At 43.0% G+C, this 12,705-nt stretch overlaps 1 protein-coding gene across 3 annotated transcripts in view; it reads right to left on the bottom strand.

Annotated features, from left to right (window-relative positions):
• Positions 1-1,004: 1,004 nt before the first annotated feature.
• The window catches only part of LOC117510047 (E3 ubiquitin-protein ligase RNF34-like), an 85,879-nt gene continuing 74,178 nt past the window's right edge, over positions 1,005-12,705 (bottom strand). For all 3 annotated transcript variants that reach the window (XM_034169660.1, XM_034169658.1, XM_034169659.1), the window contains one exon: positions 1,005-2,720. In XM_034169660.1, coding sequence (XP_034025551.1) covers positions 2,533-2,720 — 188 coding nt within the window. In that variant the 3' untranslated portion in view covers positions 1,005-2,532. The remainder of the gene's footprint in view (positions 2,721-12,705) is intronic.

Here is a 12,705-nt window from a genome sequence, read left to right as displayed (position 1 = left end):
GATGACCCCCAAACTCTGAATTCAAGCCACAGTTCACAGTGAAGACAGTGAAGCATGGTGGTGCAAGCATCATGATATGGGCATGTTTCTCCTACTATGGTGTTGGGCCTATATACCGCATACCAGGTATCATGGATCAGTTTGGATATGTCAGAATACTTGAAGAGGTCATGTTGCCTTATGCTGAAGAGGACATGCCCTTGAAATGGGTGTTTCAACAAGACAGTGACCCCAAGCACACTAGTAAACGAGCAAAATCTTGGTTCCAAACCAACAAAATTAATGCTTCGCAGATGTGAAGAAATCATGAAAAACTGTGGTTATACAACTAAATACTAGTTTAGTGATTCACAGGATTGCTAAAAAAGCAGTTTGAACATAATAGTTTTGAGTTTGTAGCATCAACAGCAGATGAACAGCAGATGCTACTATTATTGTGAACACCCCCTTTTCTACTTTTTTTTTTTACTAATAGCCCAATTTCATAGTCTTAAGAGTGTGCATATCATGAATGCTTGGTCTTGTTGGATTTGTGAGAATCTACTGAATCTACTGGTACCTTGTTTCCCATGTAACAATAAGAAATATACTCAAAACCTGGATTAATCTTTTTAGTCACATAGTACTACTATTATTATGAACACTACTGTATGTATTAAGAAAAGATCACACACGCAACACAAACTATCCAGGGTTCATTCTGTCAACGTCACTGCAATAACCACTGGAGGTGTTTTTTGACCTTTTTTTTTTAAATTTGGGATTGTATAGAAACAAGTGCCGTGTCTAAACAATCAACCTCCAAAATGAATCTTGGCTAATTTGGAGGAGTTGATGAAGTTTTGTCAGGTTTTACTGCAGATTTAAGATCAAAGACTGAACACAAGCTAATTCAGAGTCCGGAGTGCAGACCAGATTAAGTTTGGAGGACACGTCACCGCACTGATCTCACCTCAAGCACATCCACATTTGTTTCCCTGATAAATCATAGCTTTAGACTCCCAATCTCACTTTGTGGTGCGCCCCCCTCAGGCCACTGAAGGCAGTGAGAAGTTATTAAAATTAATTTTTACTTTTATTTCCAACAAAGTAACATTTCTATAATGAACAGTACTTTAATTTATACACATAATACAGTTAGCTTCCATTTTTTTCATGCACGTTTGGAATATTTCACCCCTCAGTCAGTTTGGTGGATTTTATGGTGAAATCCTGCTTCTGTCACGGATGATTTTCAGGTTGGGTGGATGGATTTTCCATGTAGATCTGCTTGACTGTGTCCAAACCAAGATGTCCCTGTTTTTCTTTGGTTTTGGAATGGTGAAAAACATCTCTGTGTAACTGCAAAAGGCCACCTCTAAACTCTGCGACATTTTATAGCGCCAAAGACGAACTGATCAATCTGTAAAATAAGCCAAAGTTCATGACCGTAGGCGATGACAGCCTCGCCTTCTGGCTCGGTCCTTTATGACAGCGGTCCGGTACACCATCTGTATGACCTCAAATACAGCCTCAATCAGTCTGTCCATCTCTGTCCAATTGAGGTTCCTCCATCGGGTATCTGGGCTGAAACTGACCCATGGCCAGTTGCAGTGACTGCAAAGAGCCGCGCTATGAAAAGTACCAATGGCTGAAGTTTATTGGTGGAGCAGAGTGCATCTGTTGCAGCGCTGCACGCTCTCAAAGAGGACACTTTAAAATATTAAAAAAACAGAAATAACTCCATGATGTGCCTCAAAGGAGGGCAACAGTTGAAAATGAATGGTTAAGAAAAAAAGTCTCTTCTTTCATGGGAAAACAAACGGTACTTTCTGATCTTCAAACATGCAGCATCCACAAGAGTCTTTCAGGGACTCGAAGTTTGATTTCAGACACCGTGTCAGTTTCATGGGATTGGATTCTGCCAGAAATGTAAAAAAAACCTCTTCAGTGTCAATTAAAAGTCAGTGGTTCCATTTATGTTGCCAGATCTTTTGATTATGATGCTGCATTTGTTTTTTCCCTTCTGAGGAAAATGTTGATGGAATTATGTGACAAAGTCGCCATCGTTTCTTTTCTGGAAGTTATTTTAAACAAAATGACTCAAAGCCGCTCAGGATGCTTCTGAAGGACTCTGGTCCACTTTGGCGCTGGGACTAGATAGACTAGAATGATTCTTTCCACCTCCAGGATCAGTCATTTCCAGTGGTGCAGAAACTACATAAGGTTCCCAAAGACAGGCTGGACCTTCACTCACAGGTGCAGTGGGAATGTTTCCACAGTTAGAGTAATAATCACAGTCACACGGACGGATAATCCTCAGTGGAAGTATAAAAAAAAAGAAAAAAAGAAAAAAAAAAAAAAAGAGTTCCAGCGTGCAGCAGAGTGACGTGCGCTAGTTCCTGTTTATTTCTGGTTGGTCTGGGATGAAACTGGATAAAGAAAAAAGTCTGATCAATGAATTTGAATGTTGTGTTTATTTCGGTCTGAAGCTGTTTTATGTGACACCTGAGGATTTCTGATTCCATCCAGGCAGATCTGCTGCTGAAGCTGTTAGGACTTGAAGACGTGCACGGCCCTGACCACGTACTGCCTGCAGATGGGGCACTCGCTCATTCTCTTGCCGCACTTTGTGCATGTGACCATGTGACCGCACTCCAACAGGACACAGTCGATGGTGGCGTCCATGCAGATCCTGCACAGGTTGTCATCTCGGACGGTCAGAGGAACCTTCTCACCATCTGCAAAAGAAGATCAGAGGCAGAGAGAGAGAGAGCGAGAGAGAGAGAGGCTGAAAAATAAAATTTGCAGGAGTCACAATGAAACCATCACAGGAGCAAAAGCACAAAGCACAAAACACACACACACACATACGACTTCCTCTGGATGGGATGCTGGTCTGATACAGGTTACTTTCCCGGCCAAGGAGGGCATCCATTCACAGTTGCACCATTTCACATAATTAGTACTTGTACCTTAAATATATTTTCAATTTCAATTTATTTCATTTATATAGCACGAAATCACAACAAAGTTGCCACAAGGTGCTTCACACAAGTAAAGTCTGACCTTACCAACCCCCAGAGCAAGAACACAGGTGACAGTGGTAGAAAGACTCCCTCTGATGATTTGAGGAAGAAACCTCAAGCAGACCAGACTCACAGGGGCGACACTCTGCTTGGGCCATGCGACAGACACAGCAGACAATACAAATATACTGGAAATTTTGATGTGAACACTTTTGCCATTTCACTTTTAACAGTTTGCTGCTTTGTCAGTCTGCTGCTGCACACTCCTGTCCAGCTGGTGTCAGTAAAGCAGTAACAGGTTTGTACTATTAAAGTTACAAGACGTCGACAGCGCCAACGTCTCGCTAACATAGCAATGCTAACTTCTGCAGATGTTCCACACAATTTTATTGTTAATGTATCAATTGTATGTTATCAATTTGACCAGCTGGCGCTTAATTTGGGTTTGTATGTTGTGCATCATACAAACAAAGTGAGGAATCTTGGAGTACTTTTTGATCCTACGTTGTCTTTTGGCCCCCACATTAGAGACATTACAAGGACTGCCTTCTTCCATCTGCGAAATGTGGCGAGGATTCATCCCATCCTGTCTATGGCTGATGCTGAGACTTTGATACATGCGTTTATTTCTTCCAGACTGGATTATTGTAATGCTTTATTTTCTGGTCTGCCGCAGTCTAGCATTTGGGGTCTTCAATTAGTGCAGAATGCTGCTGCCAGACTTTTGACACAAAGTAGAAGGTTTGACCACATTACACCCATTCTGGCATCCCTTCATTGGCTACCGGTTTCTGCCAGATCGAATTTTAAAGTCCTGTTGCTGGTCTATAAAACTGTTCACGGACTGGCACCTTCCTACCTGGCGGACTTGGTTAAGCCCTACGTACACTCAACAAAAATATAAACGCAACACTTTTGGTTTTGCTCCCATTTTGTATGAGATTAACTCAAAGATCTAAAACTTTTTCCACATACACAATATCACCATTTCCCTCAAATATTGTTCACGAACCAGTCTAAATCTGTGATAGTGAGCACTTCTCCTTTGCTGAGATAATCCATCCCACCTCACAGGTGTGCCATATCAAGATGCTGATTAGACACCATGATTAGTGCACAGGTGTGCCTTAGACTGCCCACAATAAAAGGCCATTCTGAAAGGTGCAGTTTTGTTTTATTGGGGGGGATACCAGTCAGTATCTGGTGTGACCACCATTTGCCTCATGCAGTGCAACACATCTCCTTCGCATAGAGTTGATCAGGTTGTCAATTGTGGCCTGTGGAATGTTGGTCCACTCCTCTTCAATGGCTGTGCGAAGTTGCTGGATATTGGCAGGAACTGGTACACGCTGTCGTATACGCCGGTCCAGAGCATCCCAAACATGCTCAATGGGTGACATGTCCGGTGAGTATGCCGGCCATGCAAGAACTGTGTACAGATCCTTGCAACATGGGGCCGTGCATTATCCTGCTGCAACATGAGGTGATGTTCTTGGATGTATGGCACAACAATGGGCCTCAGGATCTCGTCACGGTATCTTTGTGCATTCAAAATGCCATCAATAAAATGCACCTGCCCATACCATAACCCCACCGCCACCATGGGCCACTCGATCCACAACATTGACATCAGAAAACCGCTCACCCACACAACGCCACACACGCTGTCTGCCATCTGCCCTGAACAGTGTGAACCGGGATTCATCCGTGAAGAGAACACCTCTCCAACGTGCCAAACGCCAGCGAATGTGAGCATTTGCCCACTCAAGTCGGTTACGACGACGAACTGGAGTCAGGTCGAGACCCCGATGAGGACGACGAGCATGCAGATGAGCTTCCCTGAGACGGTTTCTGACAGTTTGTGCAGAAATTCTTTGGTTATGCAAACCGATTGTTCAGCAGCTGTCCGAGTGGCTGGTCTCAGATGATCTTGGAGGTGAACATGCTGGATGTGGAGGTCCTGGGCTGGTGTGGTTACACGTGGTCTGTGGTTGTGAGGCTGGTTGGATGTACTGCCAAATTCTCTGAAATGCCTTTGGAGACGGCTTATGGTAGAGAAATGAACATTCAATACACGAGCAACAGCTCTGGTTGACATTCCTGCTGTCAGCATGCCAATTGCACGCTCCCTCAAATCTTGCGACATCTGTGGCATTGTGCTGTGTGATAAAACTGCACCTTTCAGAGTGGCCTTTTATTGTGGGCAGTCTAAGGCACACCTGTGCACTAATCATGGTGTCTAATCAGCATCTTGGTATGGCACACCTGTGAGGTGGGATGGATTATCTCAGCAAAGGAGAAGTGCTCACTATCACAGATTTAGACTGGTTTGTGAACAATATTTGAGGGAAAGTGATATTGTGTATGTGGAAAAAGTTTTAGATCTTTGAGTTCATCTCATACAAAATGGGAGCAAAACCAAAAGTGTTGCGTTTATATTTTTGTTGAGTGTACTTGCGTGGCTCTTGCGTTCGCAGGGTGCAGGGCTTCTGTGTGTTCCAAGGGTGAACAAGAAGTCTGTGGGGTATAGAGCCTTCTCCTACCGTGGTCCGACTCTTTGAAACGATCTACCTGCTGTTATTAAGCAGTCTGACACGGTGGAGACTTTTAAATCAAGACTGAAGACCCATTTTTTAGACTGTCTTATCATTAATGTCATTTGTTTTTGTGTTTGCTTTGTAATTTATTTTTTATTCTACTGTGTTTTATCTTTTTATTGTGCTTTTCTTGATTTTAATTTTGATTTTAAATTATTTTGTGGTGTTATGAATTGTGTGAAGCGCCTTGGGGCGACTGTTGTGAGTTGGCGCTATATAAATTAATAAAATGAAACTGAAATAAACTGAATGTAGAACAACAAACAGAGAACACAACTACAGTGGCTGAGACTGTGGTACTTGATGGTAAATCTGTGTCAGGTAGGCAGTTCTCAGAAACTAAGTGTCCATGCTGGAAGAAGACAAGTGAGGGAAGCCAGCAAGGCACAACTTTGGAAGAATGTTTGGCTTCTGTGGGTGTGAGTGGAGAAACTGGGAATATAACAACATTTTTATTTTATCTTCATTTTACATACAGTCCCTACTTTTTAATTTGTGGTTGTTTCTGTTCCATTTCTGAAATTAAAGAACTGCTATAAGGAAAAGTGTTTTTTTTAAATAATAAGCGGTAACTTACTTTGAAATAAATGAAACTGCAGCCTAATAATTTTAAAAAATAAAAATCAGCAGCTTGTATTTTATTCAGACTAGAGTTCATTTCCTCTTTTTTTCTCCTCAGTCACGTTTTGCGCTTGAACATAAAACTACATTAAGCCATCTAAAATAAATATCTTTGTAAAATAACAGCCTGTTAAAGTTCAGAGTTCTCAGCTGCTTTATGTGATTTCTGCTTCTGAACATCACTGCAGAGTTTCTACACATCAGGTTTTTTTAAAACACGTGTGTGTGATTTTTATTCTGTTCATTCATATACTCTGATTTTAAGGAATTTTGACCAATTTATTTCATCTCTCTCACACACACACACGGCTGCAGCGATCAGATTCGGTCTTAATTTTAGACAACTTTAAGCAAAGCTGCCCGCTATTTTTTCAGCGTCTTTTTTTAAAATTGACCACTCAAATGACGGCAGGACGGCTCACTGCCTAAAACCTTGGTTCTCACTCTCATCTGCTCCTGTGAATTTTTAATCCTATACTGTCCCAATCACATGATAAATAGGAAAGCTGACTCCCGTCCCATGGGATTCCTGAAAAATATCAGCCTCTACTACGAACACACACTCCATACAGTGGTCTTGTGCACACATTAATATCATGTTTTCTGATTGTCCGCTGCATGGAGAGTGGTGGGAAAAACCGATGACACTTTCTGGCGGGGTGCGACACACGACGTGATGTAAATAAAAAAAACAACAAGAAGGCGGTGGTCAGGTATTTTGGTTCCGAGCGATGAAAATAAAGAATTTGAATGTTTTAAACCAAAAAAAAAAATTGCCACTTGTCTGGTCGGACAAAGATTAGAGCATAATGCTTGTCCGATCACATTTTACACTTGTCCCAGACAATCGGACAAGCGTTAATGTCGATGCCTGTATAAAGTTGACATTTATGTTCATTTCCTGTGGCCTTTCTGTGTGCAGTTTGCGTGTTCTCCACATGGCTGCGTGGGTTCCCTCCAGCTTCCTTTCACTTATCCTTCTTATGTCTTATTACTTATTATATTATATATACCTTTTTCTTGAGCTGCTTAGGTGGGTAGGGAGACTTCCCATGGGATAAAAAAGCTTTTTAACCTACCATCCCTGGTTCTCAAAACCAGGCACCTAAGTGGCTCTACTCTTTTCTACTACTCTCCTATTTTACTCTTCCTTTTCAGATATACCTTTATATACTAGCATAGTTCCACCTTAGAATTGGAATATAATATATAAGATATACCTTACTGAATTTTCATGCAGGTCAGGTGGACTGGAAACTTTAAACTGTCTCTCGATGTGGTGTGTGTGTTTGTCTATATGTGTCTCTGTGACAGACTGATGCCCTGTCCAGGGTGAAACTTGCCTCACGCCCAGTGGTGGGCACAGTTCCACTAATCTGCTAACCACTAATTAGCAAAGCTAGCTTTTTCGTTAGCGGATTAGCTTTTCAGCTAACTTTGAAAACTGTCAGTGGACCAATTAGCTTCCACTAAATTTAGTTCTGCTAACTTTCAGTTCGCTTTTTTTTTTTTTGCTGATATACTGGATAAAGCTTAATGGTCAAAAACATTTGTAAACCCTAAATTTAGATTTGGTTGTTCCTGTCTGTGTTTTGCAGCAGTCAGGCCGCTGTGAGGCGCTCAACCCCCCCCCAGCAAAAGCTGCTGCAAAAACATGCCATTGACTTTTCACACACAACAGATGGTGGCAGGAGACATAAAATGCATGGTTTCATTTATAAACAAAACTAATTCTGGACAGTTTATCGACATTAGCGGCAACAGTGATCCACAAATGCTGAATCACACATTTATTTGTAAAACTGTCCTGTTTTTCATTTGTAAAAAAAGGCATTTGCAAAACTGAAATTTCTGTTTGTGAAGTGTGATTCAGCCTTTGTGGATCACTGATCACACGCATTCATCGCTTTGTTCACTTGCGCAATATTGAGACACTCCGAGCGCAAAACTGCATTTGAGAGTCACCAATATGTTGGTCTATTCACACTCTCATCCAGTAGATGGCAGTGCTCTATGCATTTTGAGGAGGGAATGATGAGTGGAGACTCATTTCCCATAATGCCTTTTGGTGCATGTGTCAGTTAACGCTCAAACTTTCAGAACTTCTGCATTACTTTAAAAGACAGATGCAATAATTTCACTTTGTAAAAATGAGAGAGTTGCTGTTAATGTCAATAAACTATCTGGAATTAGTTTTGTTTATAAATGAAACCATGAGTGCAAAGTGCCTTGCGTTTGCTCTCTCCTGCCACCGTCTGTGTTGTGTGTGAAAAGTAAAGCACAGGAATGTCTGCGTCAGTTGCACACAGCAGGGGGGAGAGCAGACTGCCTGGACATGTAGATGGAGTTTATACACTGGAAAAAGTCAAAATACATTATTTCCAGGAGTTAATGGTCTTTATTACTTCTCACTTCTGGTTTGTCGTTTTTCCTGTGCCGCGCTGCAGGTGTGCGCTCTGATGCGTGTTCTCGTTCAGATTTCTTCTTGTGCCGCGCTGCAGGTGTGCGCTCTGATGCGTGTTCTCGTTCAGATTTCTTCTTGTGCCGCGCTGCAGGTGTGCGCTCTGATGCGTGTTCTCGTTCAGATTTCTTCTTGTGCCGCGCTGCAGGTGTGCGCTCTGATGCGTGTTCTCGTTCAGATTTCTTCTTGTGCCGCGCTGCAGGTGTGCGCTCTGATGCGTGTTGACGTTCAGATTTCTTCTTGTGCCGCGCTGCAGGTGTGCGCTCTGATGCGTGTTGACGTTCAGATTTCTTCTTGTGCCGCGCTGCAGGTGTGCGCTCTGATGCGTGTTGACGTTCAGATTTCTTCTTGTGCCGCGCTGCAGGTGTGCGCTCTGATGCGTGTTGACGTTCAGATTTCTTCTTGTGCCGCGCTGCAGGTGTGCGCTCTGATGCGTGTTGACGTTCAGATTTCTTCTTGTGCCGCGCTGCAGGTGTGCGCTCTGATGCGTGTTGACGTTCAGATTTCTTCTTGTGCCGCGCTGCAGGTGTGCGCTCTGATGCGTGTTCTCGTTTAGATTTCTTCTTGTGCCGCGCTGCAGGTGTGCGCTCTGATGCGTGTTCTCGTTTAGATTTCTTCTTGTGCCGCGCTGCAGGTGTGCGCTCTGATGCATGTTCTCGTTCATATTTCTTCTTGTGCCACACTACAGGTGTCAATTCAATTTTATTTATATAGCTCATTTAAAACACAGCTGCAGCTGACCAAAGTGCTTCACAATAATAGCAATACAAAAGTGTAAAATATTAAAGGAAAAAATAAATAAATAAATAAATAATCTAAAAATACAGAGCAAAGCACACACCACTTAGCCAGTGTTGAAAGCCAGGGAGAAGAGATGAGTTTTCAGTCTGGACTTAAACTGTTCCACAGACTCTGAGGACCTGACAGACAGCGGAAGATCGTTCCAGAGTCGTGGTGCTGTGACAGAAAAGGCTCTATCACCTCTGGATTTAAGCCTGGCTTTAGGAACAGCCAGGAGAAGCTGGGCAGCTGACCTCAGAGCCCTACGTGGAGTGTACGGCTGCAAGAGCTCACTCAGATACATCGGGCCTATACAGTGCAGACACTTAAAAACAATCAGCAAAACTTTATATTTAACATGAAAACCGACAGGGAGCCAGTGTAAGGTGCAGAGCACAGGGGTGATGTGCTCATGCTTCTTTGTTTTAGTCAAAAGGTGGGCTGCAGCATTCTGTACACTCTGCAGGCGCTGTAGGGAGCGCTGGTCCAGCCCAACGTAGAGAGCATTACAATAATCCAGACGTGATGTTATAAATGCATGGATGGCTCTTTCAAAATCAACTTGAGTAAAATAAGATTTAATCTTGGAAAGAGTCCTCAGCTGAAAGAAGCTGGCCCTGATGACAGAGCCGATGTGCTTATCAAATCTGAACAATGGGTCAACTATCACCCTGAAATTTTTTACAAAAGGGCGGCAAAAAGTGGACAGATGACCAATAACACTGTCTTGTCCTTGTAGAGGGTTACTTTGCCCGAACACTAAAATCTCAGTTTTATTTTATTAAGATTCAGAAAATTAGCTCTCGTCCAGACTTGTACATCATTCAGACAGTCCTGTAGTATTTTTACAGCAGCCTGGGTATCACACGAAATTACAGGAAGGTAAATCTGAATGTCGTCTTCAAAACAATGAAAACAGACTTTGTGCTTTTTAAAAACAGACCCAAGAGGGATCATGTACAAAGCAAAGAGAAGTGGTGCTAAAATTGAGCCCTGGGGCACGCCATATTTAAGAGGAGACACAGAGGAAGAGTACTGTCCTACATTAACAGAAACACTTCTGTTGGAAAGATAGGACCGAAACCAATTTAGCGCTGAACCCTTAATACCTATGTGCATCTCGAGGAGAGTCACAAGGACATTGTGGTCCACTGTGTCAAAGGCTGCAGATAAATCTAAAAGCAGAAGAACCGCAGAGTTCCCAGCATCAACAGTTAAAAGGTCATTAAAAACTTTTAAAAGGGCTGTTTCAGTACTGTGTCTTAATTTAAAACCAGATTGAAACTTCTCCCCTATTTCATTAAGATCCAAATAAGCCTGCAATTGGTCATAAACAGCTTTCTCTAAGACTTTAGACACAAATGGCAATTTAGAGATCGGTCTATAGTTGGACAACACATTTGGGTCAAGACTGCTCTTTTTGATGAGCGGCTGGACTACAGCATGTTTAAGAGCTGACGGAAAACAGCCACTTGATAGAGAAGCGTTCACAAGTTCAGCAATGTACGGACCAATATACTGAAAAACATCTTTAAACAAATGACCTGGAACAATGTCCAAAGTGCAGGAAGAAGACTTAAGCTGATTAACAATTTTAGTCAGCTCACAAGTAGATACAGGATTAAAACAATCAAAAACAGCATGACACATGGATGGATCTGCTGACTCCACCTCAAATACAGGAGATGATCTAAGATCAGAGATTTTATCTCTGAAATAAGAGAAAATCTTCACAAAGGCTGGCCAAGGGCACAGCAATAATACTCGCACGAGGATTAATGAGCAAATTCAGAGTGTTAAAAAGCACCTGAGGTTTATGACAGTTTGAGGATACAAGATCTGACATGAATCTAGTTTTAGCAGCTTTAACTGCTCTCTGATACTCACACAGTCTGTCCCTCAGTATTTGCAAGGAAACGTGAAGATTATCTTTTTTCCATTTTCGCTCAGCGCGCCTACAAGAGCGCCTGAGTTCACGAGTGCGCTCGTTTAGCCAAGGCTGTGCCATGGGCTTTAAGCTCTTCAGCTGCAAAGGAGCCACAGAGTCCAAAGCCTTTGTGCACGCACCATTAAAATAAGAAGAGTTCATCAGGAGTTGCGTTATCTGAGTCTTTTTTATACGTTTCATGAAAAGCACCAGAAAACAGGGCGGCTGACTTAGTATTGAATGTGCGCACCCGGCGCGCCATGGCGCACCAACTGACCACGCTCCGAGACAACACTACAGAGAATAAAACAGCAAAATGATCAGAGAAGTGGGTTTCACAAATCTCAATTACATTAGGATTAAGACCGAAAGAGAGCACAATGTCCAAAATATGCCCCTTCTTGTGCATACAGCTTGACACAGACCGAGTCAAATTAAAAGAGTCAATCAAATCCAAGAAGTCTTTAACCATCGGCTTGGATTCGCAACAGACGTGGATATTAAAATCCCAAACAATCAGAAAGTGATCGTAATTCAATGATAAGCTGGCCACAAAGTCAGTAAAGTCCTGAATGAAGTCTTTATTTGGCTTTGGAGGGTGATACACCAGTGCGCAAAGGACTGGAGTATCAAAGCTTATCACAAAAGTCTGCAGTTCAAAGCTGGAGAACAGATCTGCCGGTACCTGCCAAAAGGTGTAGCTTTCTTTATATACAGTAGTGAGCCCACCGTCTCTGCCAGTCATCTGAGGCGTATTAAAGTAAAGGCACGCAGGGGGTAAAAGCTCGGAGAAAGGTAAAGACTCACGACTTGGAGCCAGGTCTCTGTGAGCAGCATTATATCCAGTTTGCGTGATGTAAAGAAGTCTTTCAATAAAAAAGTGCAGGTGTGCGCTCTGATGCGTGTTCTCGTTCAGATTTCTTCTTGTGCCGCGCTGCAGGTGTGCGCTCTGATGCGTGTTCTCGTTCAGATTTCTTCTTGTGCCGCGCTGCAGGTGTGCGCTCTGATGCGTGTTCTCGTTCAGATTTCTTCTTGTGCCGCGCTGCAGGTGTGCGCTCTGATGCGTGTTCTCGTTCAGATTTCTTCTTGTGCCGCGCTGCAGGTGTGCGCTCTGATGCGTGTTCTCGTTCAGATTTCTTCTTGTGCCGCGCTGCAGGTGTGCGCTCTGATGCGTGTTCTCGTTCAGATTTCTTCTTGTGCCGCGCTGCAGGTGTGCGCTCTGATGCGTGTTCTCGTTCAGATTTCTTCTTGTGCCGCGCTGCAGGTGTGCGCTCTGATGCGTGTTCTCGTTCAGATTTCTTCTTGTGCCGC

Source organism: Thalassophryne amazonica, chromosome 5, assembly GCF_902500255.1.
Source record: "Thalassophryne amazonica chromosome 5, fThaAma1.1, whole genome shotgun sequence".
Taxonomy (NCBI): Eukaryota; Metazoa; Chordata; class Actinopteri; order Batrachoidiformes; family Batrachoididae; genus Thalassophryne; species Thalassophryne amazonica.
Note: the sequence above shows the minus strand (reverse complement) of the source record. Positions and strands in the feature narration are given on the sequence as shown.